Source organism: Amphiprion ocellaris, chromosome 17, assembly GCF_022539595.1.
Source record: "Amphiprion ocellaris isolate individual 3 ecotype Okinawa chromosome 17, ASM2253959v1, whole genome shotgun sequence".
NCBI classification, from domain to species: domain Eukaryota; kingdom Metazoa; phylum Chordata; class Actinopteri; family Pomacentridae; genus Amphiprion; species Amphiprion ocellaris.
The window spans coordinates 22,822,971-22,844,272 of NC_072782.1; the positions used below are offsets into that span (position 1 = coordinate 22,822,971).

General features: G+C 41.1%; 1 protein-coding gene across 5 annotated transcripts in view; it reads right to left on the minus strand.

Annotated features, from left to right (window-relative positions):
* Window positions 1-21,302, minus strand: part of ttc28 (tetratricopeptide repeat domain 28) — a 185,322-nt gene that overhangs the window by 69,534 nt on the left and 94,486 nt on the right. For all 5 annotated transcript variants that reach the window (XM_035951235.2, XM_023276807.3, XM_055019431.1 and 2 more), the window contains 3 exons: window positions 20,343-20,490; window positions 12,762-13,034; window positions 12,543-12,673 (listed from right to left, as the gene is read on the minus strand). In XM_035951235.2, coding sequence (XP_035807128.2) covers window positions 12,543-12,673; window positions 12,762-13,034; window positions 20,343-20,490 — 552 coding nt within the window. The remainder of the gene's footprint in view (window positions 1-12,542; window positions 12,674-12,761; window positions 13,035-20,342; window positions 20,491-21,302) is intronic.

Sequence of the window (21,302 nt, forward strand, 5' to 3'; positions counted from 1 at the left end):
TTTTCAACTGACTTTGTATCTGTCAAACATACTTAGTTAATTATCTTTCTAGATACTATTGAGAAATGATCCTAATACAAAATGTGATCAACTTCTGGCTAAGTCTCAAGCATCTCACAAGTACTGGCTCACAGTATATTCCTAAATGTACAATCAAGTGTTATTGTCCAAAATCTCAATTTCCATGGGACTTAAAGAACACTCCAAGCAACTACGAGAAAGGGTTATTAAAAAGCCCAAGTCAGGGTATGGATAAGAGAAATTTCCAAAGGAGGTTAAATCCATCGTTAAGAAATGGAAGGAATATGGCACATCTGCAAAATCTGCCTCAAGCAGGCCGTCTTCAAAAACAGAGTAATTGCACAATAAAGAGACTAGTGATGGGGGTCACCAAGACACCTTTTACTCCCCTAAAGGAGTTACAAGCTTCAGCAGCTGAGATGAGAGGGACTGTGGCCAGCTAAAGCTTTGTGGGAGAGTGGCAAAGGGAAAGCCACTGCTGGAAAAAGTTTATACTAAATCTCGACCAGAGTTTGCCTGAAGGCATGTGGGAAACTCTGAAGTCAACTGTTAGAAGGTTCTTTGGTTTGATGAGACCCAAGTTGAGCTTTTTGGCCATCAGCATAGAAACAATGTTTGACAGACATGAAGCACTGCACATTCCCACAAACACACCATCCCCACTGTGAAGCATGGTGGTGGCAGCATCATGATGTTGGGATGCTTCTCAGTGTAGGTCCTGGAGGACTTGTAAAGGTAGAGAGTAAAAATGAATGCAGCAAAGTATAGGGAGGACAACCTGATGAAGTCTGAAGGGAACTGTGACTTGGGAGAAGATTTGTTTTACAGCAATGGATGTAGGCTGATAGATCTCAATCAGCCTTGGACATCATCATGTGGCCAAAGGTATAGCAGTGGAAAAAAGTTTTCAGACACCTTTAAAACTGTACACAATCTCAAATATTTTCATGAAATGTGTGTGTAAAAATCTTTTTTGTATTTGAAAGGTTGCGGCTGCATTAGACAGTCACTAACAAATATAAATTAGTTTTTTTTTGTTTATTGTTTACAAGAAAAACTAACAAAACTAAATTCTTGACAGTTTTAATATGTCAGTTCTCAACATTGTCGGTATCAATCAATCAATCAATCAATCAAAAACAGAGAATGTGTTCAAAACTGAACAAAAAATAAATAAACCATCACATCAAATTAATATTTAGTGGTCCTGCCATTTGCATGCAATAGAGCTCTAGAGCTCCTGGCTGGCATGTTCCCTACGAGCCTTTTACACTCTTGAGGGGTATTCTTGTCCCATTCTTCTTGAATTACCATTTTTAATTCTTCTAAATTTTTGTTTTGGTCTTGTTTCAGCCATTTTTGTCTCTGAAGAACTTTCAAATGTGCTGGCTTTGTATAGACACGAAGCACGGCAACAGAAATTGTGTCTTTTAATAAAAAGCACAACCTTCATTAGTGGATCACTGGTACCAAAATGTCCCAAGACTCAAAATTTCTTATGTATTTTTATGTAACCAATCAATTTTAAGTTTTTAATGGCTTTTTTAGTATTTGTTTAATATTTTGGCTGTGACTGTACTAAAAGAAATTGCACTTCAAGACCTAAGAGTGATTCTTAATGCGATATGTCACAATTGCATGGTGTCCGAAAACTTTTTTCCACCACTGTATATCCACTGAATATTGACTTGAGGGGGGGTGAATAGAGTCACTGATCCATTAATTGATATTACTTTGTAGAAATATGTAACTTTGACTCGAAAGAGGCTTTTTCTTTGAAATTGTTGTCTAAAAAGCCCAATTAAATTGATTATTCAATGATGGAAAGCAATAAATCGGTAAAACTACTATGGAGGGTGAATACTTTTCGTAGGCACTGTAAATGTAGAATTTAAAGAAAACAATACACTTGGTAAGTGTTCAGAGAAAAACCCTGCAATGTCCAATCTTGGCACAGAAACACTGAATCAATGTGCTGGTTGAAACAACACCTCCAACAGCCTGCACCAACAGTGTTACCGGTGATAACGACTCCAATCTGTTGAACCCAAACACATCTGTGATCAGAGCGTGATGTAATTATCAATAAACCATGTCTTGAGGTATACACTCTTACTGTAAGAATAATCTCTCTGATGCAATCACAGCAACAGTAATTAGGTTAGAGGCCTTCGGAACACCAGCAGCACCACACACACAAACATTAAAGCATGAATCTGACCTTTCAGGGCAAACAATGTGGAACAGACAGCGGGAAAGAATAAGTCAGAGGCTACAATGAAATGTTTGCAAGTTTAAAGAATGTGAGAGAGAGAAGGAGAAGGAGCTCTGAATTATTCAACAGGAGTTATTAGCATCAACACAAGCACTCTCTTTCTGTCTGTCCCTGTTCGAGGGGTTTAGAGGAGTGTTCAACACAAGTGACCATTCAGTTTTCAATTTATGTCTTGTCGAAATTACTTTTATATACAACAAAACTGCAACAGCTAATGGATTTGAAGGAAACATAACTGCAACTGGATATAATTTTCAATCAAAGTAAAGAGCAGTATCTCACAGTATTGGTTAAAGCCTCTGAACTCCAAAACCTGACCTGATTTGTAAACCAGTGCTTAACAAATATATTAGACCATCACCCAGTGTAAGGTGTTTGCCACTGCTGCCTTAAATGAACAATAACAACAAATTAAATAACCTAAACAACAAAATGTTTGTTTCATTTATATTTATCTGCATTTTTCATCTGTCTAGCACATTCTCAGATTACTGCACACTCAAAGTGCAATTATAGCAATTATATTCAACAATTTAAGACTTTTTGTAAACTCAAGCACTTTCAGTGTCTTCTAAATTGGTCTATTGTGGGATGGCTACACCGTTTGCTGGTACTAGGACTGTCGTAGCTAACATTAGCTCTGGTGCTAACAGCAACATGTTTTGCATTGAGGTGATACTGTCGGCTTGAAGTGCTGCAGTGATAAGAAAACTCATTGTTGCACAATTTGCACACAGCCACGCTTTTATCCAAGCTGCCATCATGCAGATTTTTACAAGAAAACTTTCTGCCCAACAAGCCCAGTGCGATCCCGTCTTCCTTCACTGTTCTTCAAACTTTCTTGTGCGCTGACATCACTCCTGTGCATCATCTTCACGGCTGGTAAACAGACTTTAGGTTCATAACCGCCAACCACTGGGCTGGAGTTTTTATCAGCATTACCATTATGCCAGAAATTAGGGAACTGAGAAAGGTGCGTTTTTTATGTGTTATTTTTCTGTAATTAATTGAAATTAACACGTAAAAGTCACAGCCCTACTTTTTTTTTAAACCAAAATTAAACGTTTGTCAGGGTTCTGTTGAGAAGGTCTGACTGTTTGTAGTGTATATGCAGTAAAATAAAAATAAACGTAACGATGATTTACACAAACAGAATTTGATGTGGAGCTGCAGTGATTAGTTGATTATTTCACTGACTAGGAGATCAGCATTTCAAAAAAAATTGTTTTACTCATTTTCATGCAGAAATACTAAATATTATCTGGTTTCATTTCTGGAGATTTGCACTTTTTTGTTCTTTGTTTTTTACACTGTAAGTTAGAAAAATATATTTTTTGGAATGAATGAGGGACTCTCAGAGCCTTTTTTGTACCTCTTTTTTTGACATTTTATGGACAAACATAGACTTAACACTAGAAAAAACTGTCATTTATGAGGAAAAACTAATCCTTCACTTCAAATGTAGTCTATGCACAGACAATACACATCCACGTTCCTTTAAATCAGAGCCTTAATGAGTGCTAAAAACTGTCACTGAAAACAGCCAAACTGACCTTTAGTGGAATTTATTTCTTCTAATTAACACCAAGACACCCTGCTCTTTTCATTTCTCTTCATGTGCGTGTGCTGTGAGAAGATGACAGCACAAATCTACTAAAATCCCAATTCCCAGTAAAGTGATGAGTGTAAACACGTAAAATCCAGCTGACACCTCTCCGGCGGAGTTCTGGGCAGGAGAGGGAGATTTAATAAATGACGAGGAGGCCTCTGTGTGTACAGTCAACTGGCCAGATGACTGTTTGATTTCCCTCAAGGACACAATGTTTCCCCTGCAAAATGCAATCATGTTGTGTCTGGGAGTCTGAGCACTACACAGTATGTCTGTCTGTCTGTCTGTCTGTCTGTCTGTCTGTCTGTTGTAGGTTAAACCTTGTGTGTAAAACGAGGCAGGAAGATGGTGTCTACATCTAATGCAGTGGAGCAGAAAGACAAATAGAGACAGAGAAAGATTAGCGCTGGCACTGAATCCTATGTGAGCTGCTGAGTTCGATAAACTGGCCGGCAGAGATGCAGGACATTTTGAAAACGATGCTCTATCACCCGACAAATACAAGACTTTGACCCTCAGCTTGGGACCAAGTAAGAAATTACTTCTCTTGATATGTTGGGACCAAACGATGGACCAGACTCAACTTGCCGGTCTGACTGTGTCAATATATAGAGGTGAGACAGAGATGTTGGGGGGAAGAAGAGAAGAATTTTAGTTCTTAACTGTAGTAGTAATAGTTCTTAACTGTGATTTTTGGAACAATTTGTTGTTATTTTACAGATTTCACTGTATAGATAGTAACTAGTAAAATCACAGGAGAAAATATTTATTTACACGTTAACTGTAAAAGCACAAGGTTTGAAATCCAGACCTTCCAGTTAAGTGGCCTGATGCCTTAAAAAATGCCCATGTGGCCAGGTAATATCATGCTCGCTTTAGAATAACAACAGTTTAGCTTTTCAGGAGTTTCAAGAGGTGGTGAATGGCATCTGGATGTGCCCGATTTGCAGAAAGTAGCCAAGATCTCGATTTTATGCCAATAAGGAGTGGGCAGCACGATTCCACGTTTTATGAAATGCACCATGATGTTACCAGACTGAATTTCATGGCTGCTTACATAGAAAATGAATGGATAGAGTTGAGCTGACAGATCCAGTCAATACGTAGCATGAATATTGCGTCCACACAGAACGTGAATGACCTGTTGAATGAAATTCTTGTTGCTGATATACGCCTCCTTCCTCTTTTCCTCACGTGTCTCTTTCAAACTGGAAACATTTGTATATGTATTTATCCCTATTTCTTTATTACGTCATTGTTGCACTGCCTGCTCTATGTGCCTTTTAATTGACCCCTGGGGACAAATAAAGTTTTCTGAATCTGAATTCTTGTTGCTGATATACGCCTCCTTCCTCTTTTCCTTACGTGTCACTTTGCTACTGCTCTACTGTCTTACTTTTCACTGAGAAATACATTTCTTTCAAACTGTAAATGAGAATGACTGTAGCAGGTAAACAATTTCGCTAGAAAAATCACAAAATGTTGTTTGAATACAGAAACTGCAGCTTATTAGTTGTTTCTCGGCTGTCTAATTGTTTATATGTTGTGTAAGTGTTGCATTTGTTGTATCCATATCAGCTCTCTGCAGGTGGTGTCTTTGTTTGGAAGCATGCTGTCCGGAAACACTCACCCAGCACACAAATAAACACATGTACCCTCGCAAAGCAAACACACAGTGGGAGATATGGATTTCTGTTGATGACCATGTCTGAGTCGCCTTAGGCTGCGCACCTGTGGTGGAGAAGCTCAATAATCGTCTGTCAACAACACACACAGTCTGTGCTGCGTTCACAGCTCCCATCACACAACATGCTCAGATAGAGATACAACTGTGTCTGCTTTCGATCCTGTGAGCTCAAGACAAACCTACGTACTGTACGTGTGTGCAAAATTAATGTGATAAAGCTGGCAGCCAGCCAGACGCCTTAACCAACTGTCAACACAAAGCAGCATGGAAAAAAAACACATCCAGACACACTGTACCCCTGTTTGCTGCCTCCATTGAAATAAACTCGCTCGGGCCCTCATTCGTCTTACTGACAGCTCTTCAATTGGGCTTTCTAGATCCAGGATGCAATCACATGCTATTAAGTGTGTGTGTGAGTCCAAAAGTGTGTGTTCAATTGTAATATTGAGCTTCCAGTGGATTTTTAAAAAACATTATAGCAGCTGTAGCACAGATATAGTAAAACTGTACATTACAAACATCTTGTACTGAGTTAACCACTGGAAGATATGTACAAAAATCGACTGAGCAGTCCAACTATGTTCTATGCTACAATAACAATATTCGTTAAAAGACGCTGAGTGCAATTTTGTATTTCTGAGGAGGTCTGTGAAACTGCACTGAAGGAAAGCAGAAGTAAATTCAAGGTTAAGTAAATTTAACTTAAGCAAAATCAGAGAGAGTTGCTGTCAGGACTTAAACCCTCTGCAACCCCAAAACTACTAATGGGTATGAAAGGCATGCTATTTTTTAAAAAAATCACTAAATATACACCATGTATCAGAGCCAAAACTATAAAAATAAAAAGAATCCTTAGCTTTTCAACTGTATGCATGTGCTGTATGAATTAAAGTTGTCAGGAAAATCTAAGCTTAAAATCATCAAAATCACTTCATTCTACATGTGTCATTTACAAATTTACCAAAACTAAACCACATTAAACAGATTCTGTAAAAAAAGAAACAATTCTGTGCCCCTTGAAACAAATGAGAAATCATAAGAGACTGGCATGTCAAAATCTCTAAGATTCTTCAACTGACCTGGAGGCTGTGTTTACACAGAGCAAAGACAAGTATGGAAATAAATTAGAGATACTGAGAGGAAAATAAAACATATCTGAGCAGCAAAACTCTATCCAACCAGAAACTGGAGGGTTAAAGGGGGAAGTTTCATTGAACACATCAAAGTGTGTGTCTAATAAATCCCTCAAGTGATGTCAAATGAGCTAGTGTCAGCGGGGTTGGAAGATGTGCATCAGTTTCAGGTGGAAAAAAAAGATTTATTCTGACATACTGTGACAAAAAAAACTGAACAATTGATGCCGAGATGGTGAAAAGGTCCTAATCATGCATATGAACACACTGGAGTAAAATTGTGTGTTTATGCGCAGTGACTCTGAGAAACTACATTCCAAATCACACACACAATATTTTGCTTTCTGTATGCACTGTAGCTGCCCTCACAAAGTACGTACTGTTTATTGTAGTATGCACACAATTGGGAGATACTAATGATTGGCACCTTCAGTCTCAAAGACTATGGTTTGGTGCGCACAGGCTGGGAGGTTTAATTTTGCAAGAAACACTGTTTTTGGTGGTTACAGAGCCCCACCCATGACAGAGACACTCAGTTACAGCAATGCAATGAAAATCGATTTTGTTCAAGCTGGTAGTCTGGCTCATTCTGCACAGAGCTCGTCTTTGATTGGCTGCTTTAAAGCAAGCAGTTTCGCTGTGCTGCATGCCTTTTTTAAAGGTGTGTCACCAATAGTCGCGACCGCTGGCTGACGAGCTCCAGTTGTCCACATCAATGTCCATCGCCTTGATATCATGATTGCAGACATCCTTGTCACGTAGATTGGATTGGCCAACTGGTCAGGTTCCTCCAGCCAGTTCATCACACAGGAGATCTTTTGGGATTCTCACATTAGGTATGCAGTGCACTGGCGAACTGCAGTATGCTTTACATGTTCATCTGAAAGGATTCTGTCGAGCTCAGCAGCTTCAGAGGGTATCCAACTAAAGAGAATTTTGAACAGTTCATCACGACTCACCCCGTCAAAGACCTTTGTGAGATACATGAAGGCAATGTACAGCGGCATCTGTTGTTCATGGCATCTCCCCTGCAGATGCCTCAGGGAGAAAATCATGTTGGTAGCGGACTAAGCGGACTGAGACTGGATAGATCTGCTCAGCAAGTTGCTGCAAGCGCACAAGAAGTAAATGTGCGAAAGTGTTGCCAACGTAACTCAGAAGGCTGATGACTCTGTAGCTGATGCAGTTGCTCTTGTCTCCCTTTTTCTTATAGAGGGTGATGATGTTGTAGTCATGCATGTCTTGTGGCACTAAACCCAACACTGGAAATGAAGTTGGTGCAAAGGTTTGAGGATGGTAATCTTTGCACACGTCAACACTTCTGACAGAATTGCATCCAATCCTGGTGCTTTGCCACAAGGTAGCATGTTGATGGTATCACTGAGTTCTTCCATTGATGGTACACTGTCGAGCTCCTCCATGACTGGAATATGCTTGAGTGAATCCAGAGCAATGTCACTGATGTAAGGTTCTGTGTAGTACAGATCTGAATACTTCTCCACCCACCTTTCCAGTTGTTCATCCTTTTCCTTCAGTAGGTCACCACTTTTAGATTTTAGAGCTGCCGCTTTTTGCAGTGAAGGACCAACAGCCATCTTGATACCTTGATAGACACCTTGAATGTTGCCAGTCAGCAGCTTTTTGGATGTTACTGCAGAGCTCGTTCCACTATTCATTTATATGTGATCTCAATGTTCTTTGAGCCAGTGCTGTCATAGCACGCAAGACTTGCAGCACTGATCGAATTGGACAGTTCTTGTACTTCAACAGTGCTTGGCTTTTGTTCTCCATAACTCTGGACAGTGGTTGAGAATGGGTTTCAAACCAGTTGGTGGAGTGTCTTTTTTCCCTGCAAAGTGTTGCCATGGATGTGTTGTAAATGGCATCTCTCAGTCATCTACATTGCTCCTGGGCATCACCTTGAGCATGTTCTGCTGATGGGATCAGATGTTTTGTGTATTGGCCAGACTTGCTTCTGATCGCACTGACATTTATTCGTGCTTTGCCGAGAGATATGGCAAAATGGCATGCTTTTAGCTGCAATCTGAGTGTGCTGCAGACAAGTGAGTGGTCAGCTCTGTTGTAGGGAGCGAGTCAGCAGGATGTTATTTAGGTGGCATTGCCTTGTAACAGTCAGATCTAATTGGTGCCACAGTTTTGAGCAAGGGTGCCTTCAGGACACTTTGTGTTGAGGTTTGGCCTGAAAGCAGTTGTTTGTTATATACAAGATGGTGAGAATGCATAGCTCAAGGAGATGTTGGCCATTCTCGTTCATGGCATTGAATCCAAACTTTCCGAGGCCGGCAGGTCATCATTGCCAACTCTGGTGTTGAAATAACTGAACAGCAGAAGTTGCTTGATTGATGGGACAGGTCAGATGACTTCAAGAATTTGCTTGTAGAAAGAGTTTTTGATGTTAGCAGGAGCGTAGAATGGTGGGGCATAACCGTTCACCAGTAACTCAGTACCTGCAGCTAGAGGGTCAAATGTGTTTAGCAGGCTGTTGTTCATAGGGAAGCCGACACCATGCTCCCCTGTATCTTCAGAGTGTTTGAGTTTCACCAGAAAACCATGTAATTGTCTTCACGAAACTTGTCAAAGTCTGCAAGTCAGTTGATTACTGTTGCTTTGCAAGCATCGTCAATTTCATTGATGATATCACTCAGCCCAGTAGTCACAGTCTATATGCTCCAGCATCCTAGTCTGGATACATGATTTACTGTCCGCCTGTCCAGATAAATCCATAAGCCATGTGCACCAAACGAGGCAAGGGAAACTGGCGAGACAGCACCTAATTGACCAGGGGCTGCCTGGCTTAGGCGGGTGGTAGCTGTCCATTAAAACTTCGATGGCGTCTACTACTGTTGAGAGTTAGCCCCTGGTGCCACACTCGAGTGTAAGCTTATAATCAGTGACTGCTATCTTTCCCTGTAGTTTCCATTGCAATGTTGTGGCAACGCTGAAGTGTCTTCTCCAGTACCCACTTACGTGCAGACCTGGGCAAACTATTCAGGGACTAGTAACTTGCCCAGTATTTATAAACCTTCTCTCCTCGGCGCTAGTGTTCTTCGAGGTACTGGCAAGGACCAGTGCAGCTCGGCACCAGCATTGCCAGTGAGGTCACCGGTATATAGTAATTGCTATATCCGCCTACAGGACCCGGTTCCTGATTTCTCCTCATGGTTTAGTCCTGAAACCTTTCTTACCATGGTTGTGAGAGTATCCGCAAGGCAGTGGAGATTTGTGATAATTTTCCTTCTCCTAAGTAAGTTGCCTGTCAAGGCTAACAAACATACTGCTTTGTTATAATCTTGCATCTTAAACTCTGATCATCACAGTTTCTAGTAGAAATGAGCTGTCATCTGTCTGTGTGCTGTCGGTGCAGCTTAAGCTTGTTTTTGCCTGAGAGACCATTATATATGTGATGTATCTTTCACTGTGCAGAGGATTGTGGGTCAGAAATCCACAACAGTATGCTGGCTTGCAACTGCATGAAAGACTGGGTATAGTAGGACACCCTGGTATTTGAAGCTACTAGGTTTGAATTATTATACTTTGGGACAAACTAAGTCTTGTTCTGGCAGACTATATGGTGTGTTCGTACAGATATTGGAATGCACCCAGTGGTAAAGCGTTGCAGACAGTCAGTAAACCTCCCTCTGACAATGCTGTTAAGGACCAGATGGGGGATCAGTCAGCACGTCAGTCAGTAATCCAACTGACAACAGAGCTCTGTTCTGCCATACATAGCGCTCACAGATATTTATTTACAAACTCAAACTCCGGCACACATGAAACTATTTGCTCATACATCAGAGAGAGCCAGCAAAATCGAACAATAGCTGACATCAAACATTATCGATCAGCACACGTGAGGCTGTTTACATTTCTTCTGGAATATTAAAGAGGCAATAAAACGTTGTAGAAAATGTGCCACAGGCACAGAGTCATGAGATGAAGTGAAATATTAAATCCAGCGAGACATAATTGGATCTGCCCTCGTACAATGTTGTATATTCACGCTGCATCGAAAGTTGGTAAAGGGTTAGAAAAGAAAAGAAAGGGAGCACACAAACGTACATACACACACACAAACATATGGGAGTAGTTAAACAAAGGTAAACACACAAACAACCTGACAGTTTTGCTTTGTGCTTTAAAACATAAAAGGGCCAAAGTCTAATCTGTAACAGCAATCTAATTAACTATGGTTTTCACAACTGTCCAAAGTGCTTCGGAAGAAAGCCAATGAGTTGAGCTGCAGCCTGAGGCAAAGAACAACGGCTTTCCAGAAAGTATGAGACAGTGACAGAGTGGTTAGAGGAGAACACTGAGGTGTTCCAAACTAGCAGAGATATGTGAGCAAATCTGTTCTTTGTTTTCATTTGGGTTGTGATGGAGATGTTACCTTGGCAGAGGCGGGAAGTGTACAGTCTGCTAACATTGTCATATCATATATTCTTTAACAGCCATGACTCTGAAAAACTGAAGATATTAAGTAAGTTTCCAATACAAATTATCAAGGCAATGTCAGCACTGCATGTAGACTCTAAGCAGACTCTCTACTCTGTGTTTAAAGTTTATCAAAGCAGATCATGACAAACAGACGTCATCATCACTGCTGCAAGTTAACCCCTTAGACAGACCTTCTTATGTCACACTGTGATTCTCTTCTTGATAGACAGGAGGTGTGATCAAGAAGTTTCAATACTATATATATATGTATATATATATATATATATATATATATATATATATATATATATATAGCCCTCAGCAGACAAATAAAGTTTTTTGAATTGAACTGAATTGGATCAAAAGCAAAAACTGCAGCCTAAAACTTGGTCACCACCCTGTTCAAAGTAGTCTTGTTTTGCAGCGATGCCCTGCTCCCAGTGCTCCTGCAATGTTTGGAACGCTCCCTGGAAGTCCTGTCATTAAAACATCCATGTCAAGCACCATCTGAAGTGTGTGCTGATCTCCTAGACAGAGTCAAAATGGCAATCCTCTAAATTTTATTAGGTTTAGGGGGGCAATTACTTTTTCACAAGGGGGGGATATAGGTTTCCATTAATCTTCAGTAAATCAACATTTAAAAATTAGCGATCCTCTAAACTGGGCTTTATTCTGAGAAAGTTGCAGTGAGCAAAATCCGGTGAGTATGGTATTTCTTTAGACTACTACTACTTTAGAATGGTTGCATGTTATACAACTGAAGGCACACATGCATACATGAAGGCATACATCCTCCACTTTGAAATCTCCATCTCTCTGTACTGTCATGAATTGCTATTAGTCATCAGTCAAAACTTGCATTACAAGGTTTTCATCAAAAGAAAGACTGTAACTAGATTTTGAGAAAGTAGACAAAAAATCCCTATTTCCCACCCCTATTTTTATGTACTAGCTGACATTATGTAAAAGTGAGAAGTTGTTTTCTGAAATGAAGACATAAATTCCATATTTGGCACCATTAAACCATTCTAAAACACAAGGGTGCAACAATATGACAAATCGAGACCAGTTACCCTGAAACAAGCTGAATAGCCAGGTATAAAACTTTCTATCTGTGACCCAAAAAATTAAGACAACGTTATGACTAACTTAAATTTCCTTTTTTGCATATCAACTGTGTTCGTAAAAGATGGCCCTGTCGACTCAAATGATAGCCTTGGTAATATTCCATCTGTGTTGCAGAGTGAGCTGCATATATCAAGTGTAACTTTCTTTACTCTCATTGTGCGATGCACTAAAGTCTGACTTCCACCTTTTAGTAGAGACTGACAGCAGATCTGTACAACATGCTTTTGCACATACCTCCCTGTCCTTCAGCTTCATGGCCAGCACCAACTGGTTTCTGTGATTGGCCAGCGCTTCTCTGTAGTTGCTTTTGGAGAAGAGAGCAGAGCCGAGGTTCCCATGAGCACGGCATTCACCTGACTGGTCACCTGTGGATGAAACATGAAGCACATTCAGCGACATTCACTGCAGTTGTCTATCACAAGTTGCATCCTATTGCACTCTCGTTTTTATTACCTAAAGTCTTGGTGACCTCAAGGTCCTGCTGCATGTAGGCCATGCTCTTCTCCACGTTGCCTAAAGACCAGTACGCAGAGCTCAACGCAGAGAAGACAGATCCTCGCAGCTTTAATGAGCACGTGCCAATTTTGAGCCCAGCCTCAAGCACCACAACCGAGGCTCCATGGAAACCATGAGTCAACAGCTCCTGGCCGATAACAGAGACGACCACGAACGGGCTCTTGTCCAGCTTCATCTTCTGCAGCTGCTGGTAGGTGGGCTCAAGTGAGTCTGTAAACACAGGTGGTAAGCACACATATGGACACACTGTTTAGGAAAAGAATGAGAATCAATTGTCATTTATCATGTTGCAATCACAAAAAAAGTTTTCTAATTAGAAAGGTGTTCATATTTCAATTTTAAGCAGCTAAATCAGTTGCTTCTTAGATTTGAGACTCCAAAGAGAAAACACAGGAAAGCAGAAGCCTACCTTTGGTGGAGGTTCGGGGGATATTACAGGTAAATCAAATGTACATTAAAGGCTTTTTGTTGCTGTTTGTTTTTACCAGAAGAGCACACGGGCTGCATACAGGCTCATATACATACAATTTTCAGTCACAACACTAAAAACCAACTTCCTAATATATTGCAGGTCTCTCTTTTAGCATTAGCAGGTGTCCTGTGGTAACAGGCACCAAGACTGTAGCTTGAAGTCTTGGAAGATGTGAGGTGAGGGCTCCATGAATGAGACCCCACAGATACTTGATTAGATTTAGACCTGGGGAATTTGGAGGCCAAGTCAACACCTTGATTTCTTGTCATGTTCTTCAAACCATTCCTGAACAATGTTTGCAGTGGGGCAGGGAACATTATTCTGGGGATCATTGAAAATTGCTACCATTAAGGAGTGTTTATGGTCTGTGGCAATGCTTACATCAGGATCAAAGAAACATCTACATGAGTGCAGGACCCAGAGTTTCCAAACAAAACACTGATCAGAGCATCAGCTGCCTCCAACGGCTTGCCGTCTTCCATTCCTACTGCAATCTCTTCTCCAAGTAAATGATACACCAGGCTGTCCACATGATGGAAAAGAAAGTCATCACACCAGGCTACTTTCTTCTATTGCAAAAATGGTCCGGTTCTGATGTTCACGTGACATGTCTATGTATTCTATTATAGCAGCATTAAGGTGTTCAGCGGTTTGTGCTACTGTAGCTCTTCTCTAGGCAGGCCTTAACTCCCCACAGGCATCAATGATCAGCACGTTATTCACTTCACCTGTTGGGGCTGATCGATGGACACATACAACACACTGACAAAACTAGAGGCTGGTTCTCATCAGGCTCATTACTCAGTGCAGTGCAACAGGTGAAGGAGAATTTTGAGAAGCATTTGTATCATTACAGATGTTCTCTCATCTGGTTTTTGGCAGCTGGACAAATTGAAACCGTACAAGTAAGGAAGGCAACAGCAGGATTTACTCACTGTGATTTGATAGAACAAACAGTCAAAGTTTACAGTATTTTAGTATTTAAGACAATAACATTCTCGCTCTCCAAAATGCAACACTCCTAGTTCTGGGAAACCCAAGCTGATGGTGTGGGTAATCTATGGATGATTGCAAGGAGAATTAGTGTTAATGTTGGATCCTGAGGGGGTTTCAGTGATGTAGAACAGAGACAACAGAAATGTGACCTCTGGATTTCACCACCTCTGCTGTTGTGTTTCTGATTTACGCTCAAATCTTTTGATTGGAATAACCAGTTAAAGTCAAATACTTTGGCATGTCAGGCTGACTTTGCACCCTCCACCTCCTGTGTAAAATGAGAAATCACACAAAACAGCATGTATTGAGATGTCTGGCACTAGCCACTTTCAAAAGAAATATTTATGTATGAATCATATGGTAGTTCCTCTTAGTAATTTTATCATGTTTGAGGAATGTGTTTATATGGCCAAATGACCTCGTGGTTTCGTTACGGCTTTGAATTCCCTACATTGCACTACCAGCTTGTTAGCTTGCTAAATGGTTAGCCTTGTTGGCTCCTGGACCCTAACAGTAGAATCCATGTTGCTGTTGTCTCACAACATGTTCGAAAGACTAAGTTAACATTTGGTATACAGGCTTTCTACAAAGTACTACCTCATGAAGCTCATCGAGAGAATGCCAAGAGTGTCCAGTTGTTCATGAGAAGGTGTGTCCAAACTTCTGACTGGTGGTGTATATATAATAAAGTGTATTGAATTAGAATCACTGACTCCACCTTTAACGGAAATGACATGGTTCAGTTATATTCAAAATGTTCATGTACAAAAACAGGTACTGCAGCTTGTGGTGAGCACACAATGTCTGTGTGTTAGTTAGTGCATACATCAACTCTAAAATCAAACTCCTTTTCTGTCTCTTCTCTGCTGTGGTACACGGTCTTAGTTCTTCCACCAGTTCAGCTGAGGGTGATGATCCTTTAGTTAAACCGTCTGCAGTGCTGCATGGTGCACTATCAAAAAAGCAGAGTGTAGGTGGAGATAATCCAGCAGCTGCTTTACATGGGACCAACTCCAGCTCACCAATTAGACTACAGTGCGCTATTTGAGGTTATTTGTCTTTTTACTACAGGGCTGTACTGTTGGCTATTTACACGGAAAATGGCAGAAAAGCAGAAGTGTTTAATACTTTTAGCTTTTGGTTCATGCATTTATAAAAAATAGCACTACATACTTTAAAAAGAATTAATAAGACACTGACTCTTACAAATAAAGAGCTGCATTAATAAGGAATAAAATGCAGTCTGACTCTGAGGTTGTTCGGTATGACCAATTTCAGCTTTTGTTCCAAACTTTAAAAATACATTGCTGTGTAATTCACTTCAGACTTCATGACTTTATGTGCTTGTGTTACTGTGATGAAGACGTTCCTGTTCAGAGTGGAAGAATAAATACAACCAAAAATAGCTACTGCACCTGATTTATCACTGCTGACTGATCACAACTGCATGTGAAATGTAACGTCTGACAAAAGCAGGTAGAAAATGTGTTAAATTGTCTGCATGACCCCAAACTTTTGAACGGTAGTGTATGTACTTCCAGCTGTTGTTCCTTAATTAGCCTACTAACACTCACTGGGTTGAGTGAAAATTTTGTAGCTGAATTTTTACTGGCATCTGCCCATTCTGTTGCACAGTGGCTTGGTGGGTAGCATTTTTGCCTTGCAGCTAGAAGGTCCCCAGTTCTTGTCCCAGCCTTCCCAGGATCTTTCTGCATGGGGTTTGCATGTTCTCCCTGTGCATATGTGGGTTTTCTCCAGGTACTCCAGCTTCCTCCCATGGTCCAAAAACATGCTGATGTTAGTTGGTGATTCTCAATTGTCTATAGGTGTGAATGTGATTGTTTGTCTCTGTGTGTATCCCTGTGATAGACTGGTGACCTGTCCTGGTGAAGCTTCACCCTAAGTCAGCTGGAATAGACTCCAGCCCTCCCATGACCCTAATGAGGATTAAGTGGTGTATAGATAATGGATGGATGGACCTGCCCATTGTCATCTGATCAAATTTGACAAAAAATACTTTGTTTGAAAGCCCAAAGCCTCACAATTGAAATATTAGCAAACACTTCAAGATACCACCAGCACAGCAATAGTACTTCCTTATTCCGCAAAGAGTGTGCTCACAGCAAACGCTACTTTCTTACATTTTCTGCCGTCTATAGGAGTGTGCTGCACCATGTTTTCACTGTGATAGCCGAACAAACAAAATACTTTCCAGCTATAAGTCTTCTGCTATTTATAAAACAAGGTCAGTGTTGAGGTTTTAAGGTCCACTATTGAATTTCATTTAACCCTCTGAATCCCAAGTTTTCCTCATGTCTCCGAACTGTATCTTTTAGTTATATTTTTAAATGAGGTCCATCCATCCATCCATCCATTGTCTTCCGCTTAGCAGGGGCCGGGTCGCGGAGGCAGCAGGCAAAGCAGGTCATTCCAGACGTCCCTCCCCCCAGCGACGCTTATCAGCTCTTCCTGGGGGATCCCGAGGCGTTCCCAGGCCAGATGAGATATATAATCCCTCCAGCGAGCTCTGGGTCTGCCCCAGGGTCTCCTCCCAGGTGGATGTGTTCGGAAAACCTCCAGAGGAAGCCTCCCCAGAGGCATCCGAATCAGATTTCCAAACCACCTCAACTGGCTCCTTTCAGCGCAAAGGAGCAGCAGCTCTACTCCGAGCTCCCTCCGGATGTCTGAGCTTCTCACCCTATCGCTAAGGCTGAGCCCAGCAACTCCCCCCCAACCCAGAGGGACTGAAGTCATTTTGATGAAACATCACAATTTCAAGCTTAGACTTGATTTTTCCCAGCAGAAGCACGTCACATGATTAGTTCAAAGGTCATTGAAAAGATTTTAAACAGAGCATTTTGCTTTCATAAATGCTGTAAATTGGGTGATTTTTCTAAACAACATGTTTTTTAAAAACACCGGTCGCTTGTTGGGATACAGAGTGCAAGGAAAATAACCCTCACCTTGAATATTAAGCCAACAAAATGTTTTTAATTAAATCATAGTTTTTTCTATTTCCAAAAAATGTGACTCAGTTTAAGTCATTAATCATGGTTCTGTGATGTTACTATGAAAAAATGATTACGATTTAAATATATGTGTTTATAAAATCAGATGGAAACAGCTGCAGAGAGGGGTGAACTGATATTTTCTTATACAACCCACATTCACACTCCAAGATCAGCAGCAGAACACATTTTCTGAAGCTAACATCGGATCATATTTAGCTGCACTTGAGATGAACTGCAGCTGCCCTCGTTTGCACTTGCAGTCTTAAGTACATACATTGGTGAAATAGAACTGTTGTGCTGCACAGACTAATCTGAGGCATCCTTCTGTAAGAATCATCTATACTTTAATACAACTTCCCCCACAACGCATCATCCCGTAGAAAGGACCTGAGGACAGACAGAGAACCCAGCGAAGGCCTCCTCCTCCACGCTGTTGACACTGCAGCTTCCTACTGTGCTCACTGTTGAGTCTATGGGCCGTCTCCATGGTCCAACATGTTGCCCTGCCTACTGCTTACTCAAGTATCGCAGTTCCCAGTAATACTTGCAAGCTTGTTTGCTTTGAAGATCAAGTTTTGAAAGTTGTGGCCCCTGGATGGCAGAAAACCTCCTGTGGCGCCTCAGATCTGCAGCAAAGCTCTGCACTAGCTGAGGCAGGACTCTTACATACTGCATGTCATAGCTGCTGCCACTGATCACAACATGGCCACATCATTTTTTTTTTAAAGTGAGCGGTTTCTGTTCCATCTACTGCATTCTTGTGACTAACCTGATGCCTTTTGTTTGCATCTTATAAATGTATCAAAAATGAAGAAAGGCTTTCTTTGGTCGATTAACTTTGGCCTTGTGCTTGATACTATGCCATGTGGATCCACATTCTCCACCTCCAGGGGAAATATTGCGGATATTCAACAAGGTTCGCTTTCTGCTGTAAGAACAGATGCAAAATTCCAAGTGCATAGCTATTTGGCAAGTAGAAGGCTATTCCCAAGAAGCCCTGCTCTCATTTTGACACTGCTGAAGGGTAAAAACACAATCCTGAGCCAATTCAAGCCTGCAAACCATCCTTGATTGTCCACGCTCTTCCTTCATCTTCGACCTGCACATAAAAGTGGGGACTGCTGCGGGGCGGATAGATCAATGACGCACCAGAATCTAACTCGTAAATATTTCATCATGTGCTCCACGAGAAGCTAATTCAGCCTAATAAACATGGCAGCAAAACCCCTCCACAGTCTTCAGCTGTTTACAAGCATGTCTGCAAAGTCCTTAAATCTGAAAATGAATCAGTGAGCACAACAAGAGTTCTGGTCTCTTTTAAGTTAAGCACATGCGTGCAGCATACTCACTCACATACTGGACTTTTAAATCCTGTAAGAAACTAAAGCAGCACAACTGAAAAACCATTAGTGACTCAGCCATGGACAGCCGTCAAACTGCAGAAACTTCAAGACTTTGGGCTGAACTGCAAGCAGTGTTTTCAGAGAGCAGAGAGGATACAGGCATGGATACCATTAAGAGAGACTGAGAAAATAAAACATACTGGATCGATTAAAATAGGTGCAGCATGGTTCAAAAACTGTATATTGTCAGCAAGTTAATGGAAGATACATCCACCCATCCATTATCTATACACCGCTTAATCCTCATTAGGGTTGCGAGGGACTGGAGTCTATCCCAGCTGATTTAGAGTGAAGGCAGGAGACACCTGGACAGGTCACCAGTCTATCACAGGACTATATATAGAGACAAACAATCACACTCACATTCACACCTATGGACAATTTAGAGTTTTTGGACTGTGGGAGGTACCCGCAGAAAACCCACGCATGCACAGGGAGAACATGCAAACATGCAGAAAGATCCCAAGAAGGCTGGGACGTGAACCAGGGATCTACTAGCTGCAAGGTGAAAGTGCTAACCACTACACCACTATGTAGCCCCAACATACATTCAGCATGGTGAAATATCCTTATAGAGTTGATGTGCATAGTAATGTGAAAAAGTTTGCAGAGGCTGTAAAAATGTAAGGAGCAAAATATGTATAGTGGGCACCTGAAAAATGCTGTAAATCTTATTTTAAAGTTTTTCAGTTTGTATTAAACAAATAATCAACAAAATTCAACTTTCATTTTATTTCTCTCTCTTTCTCTGTTTTGTTTTTGAAAATCCTATCCGAAATAGATCCCGGCGTCCTAATCAAGTCAGAAGCTGCATTCTAAATCTCACAGTTTTTCTTTTTCCTCTCTGTATGTACCGTTTGTACAGTATGCATTACAGCTGCAACTTCAGTGCAACTGTTGGGTTTTGTTGGACACCAGATGAAGAAGCCTAGACTTCAACTTTATACAAATGCTGAGCGCCTGACATGATGCATTGTCTCTTGCAACGTAAAATGGCGTTACCAGAATGCACTGCACGTCTGTTTTCATGGACAGTGAATGGGAACAATGAAAATCCTGTAGTCTGTCTCCTTGGCAGTAGATGTGAGCCCTGTCAGCTCATTGTCAAAAGGAAAACTCACCTGATAGTGGACACAGAACAGCCGATGTTAAAATTGGAGCAGCAGCAGATGTGAGTTACGTTGTGGATGGCGTTTTATCTCCTTGATTCAGTTTTAATTTGTACACGTTTCTGTTTTTGTTCCATCTAACTTGCTTGTTTTGTTCATTTTCTACATCTCACTTTTCTCTAAGTGTCTGTTTCCTCTCATCTGCTTCTTTCTCACATCAAATGTGCATCTATTTCTTTGTGTGGTCTGAATCATCTGACGTGTCTTTTTACTGTCTCACATGGCGCTCCCAGAGGACGGCTACTGAATAAAAGAACAAAAGAAAAAACTTGACAGTTTCCCCAGTGCCTTCGTCTTACTCTCCTCTCCTGCAACTTTCAAAAACAAAGTTGTAGTTTGTTGCTTGTGCTGTTCATTTGTTTGATTGCCTGTGTCTGCAGGAATCTGAGTCCTGCTGCTGCAGACTTGTTGGTATAACGCAGGGACAGAGAGGCAGAGGAAGGAGGTTTGTTATCAGATGAACTTACCTCTGAGGGGTGATTTCATGGCAGCCTCCACCATGCCGACGAGCAGCTGGAGACTCTTGGGGTCCTGGGCGAGGCCAGAGGCAAACGCTGCCAGGGCATCGGCATGACGACCCAAGTACTGCAGGGCAACCCCCTGACGAAAGTAAGCCTGCGGACAGAAGAAGAATCATCGTCATGATAGTTCACAAATTTTTTTTGCTGAGGCTTTCATCTTCAGTATTTTGACATTTTCAACCACGTCTGCTTTCATTCTCCACGGTTTGAAAAAGCGACTGTGACAATTATGTAATAGAGCAGCAATAGAGCTAAATGGATCTGTGCAGGGGAGGAAGAAAGCCAAAGGGAATTCAATCTGACACACTGGTTACTCAGGTAATGAGTTAAGGCCAATTTTCATATATTTGTACTTTATATGTCTATTTCAATTTAATGCTTCTTTGTGCTTTTCTGCTCCAAAACATTTCAGAGGGAATATTGCACTGGGGCTGCACAGTGGCGTGGTGCTTAGCACTTTCACCTTGCAGCTAGAAGATGCTTGGTTTACGTCCCCACCTTCCTGGGATCTTTCTGCATGGAGGTTCAGTGTTTGGACAGCAGGGTGGCCCATGCCAATATCATGTTGTTGTTTTTGCATCAGAAATATAACCGTTTAACCAGCTGAACCCTCAAATCCAGCAGCTTTGAAAGGCACGGTTTCTCTAAAAGTTTTCCAAAATTACATTACTGAACATACATTTTGAACATTTCAGTCTTTTCTAACCTGCTTTAAATTAATTTCTTCATTGGAAAATGGAACATTTTCCTGTCATTTTATATTTGGAACTCTGTATAAAACGTTTTGTGTCTCCAAAGGAAGCCACGGACAGGTTTGAAAGGCATGTTATCTTTCTAAAAACCCTCCAAAATACACCATTTATCAGAGTAAAAACAAAAAGAACCACCAGATTTTCAGCTTTTTAA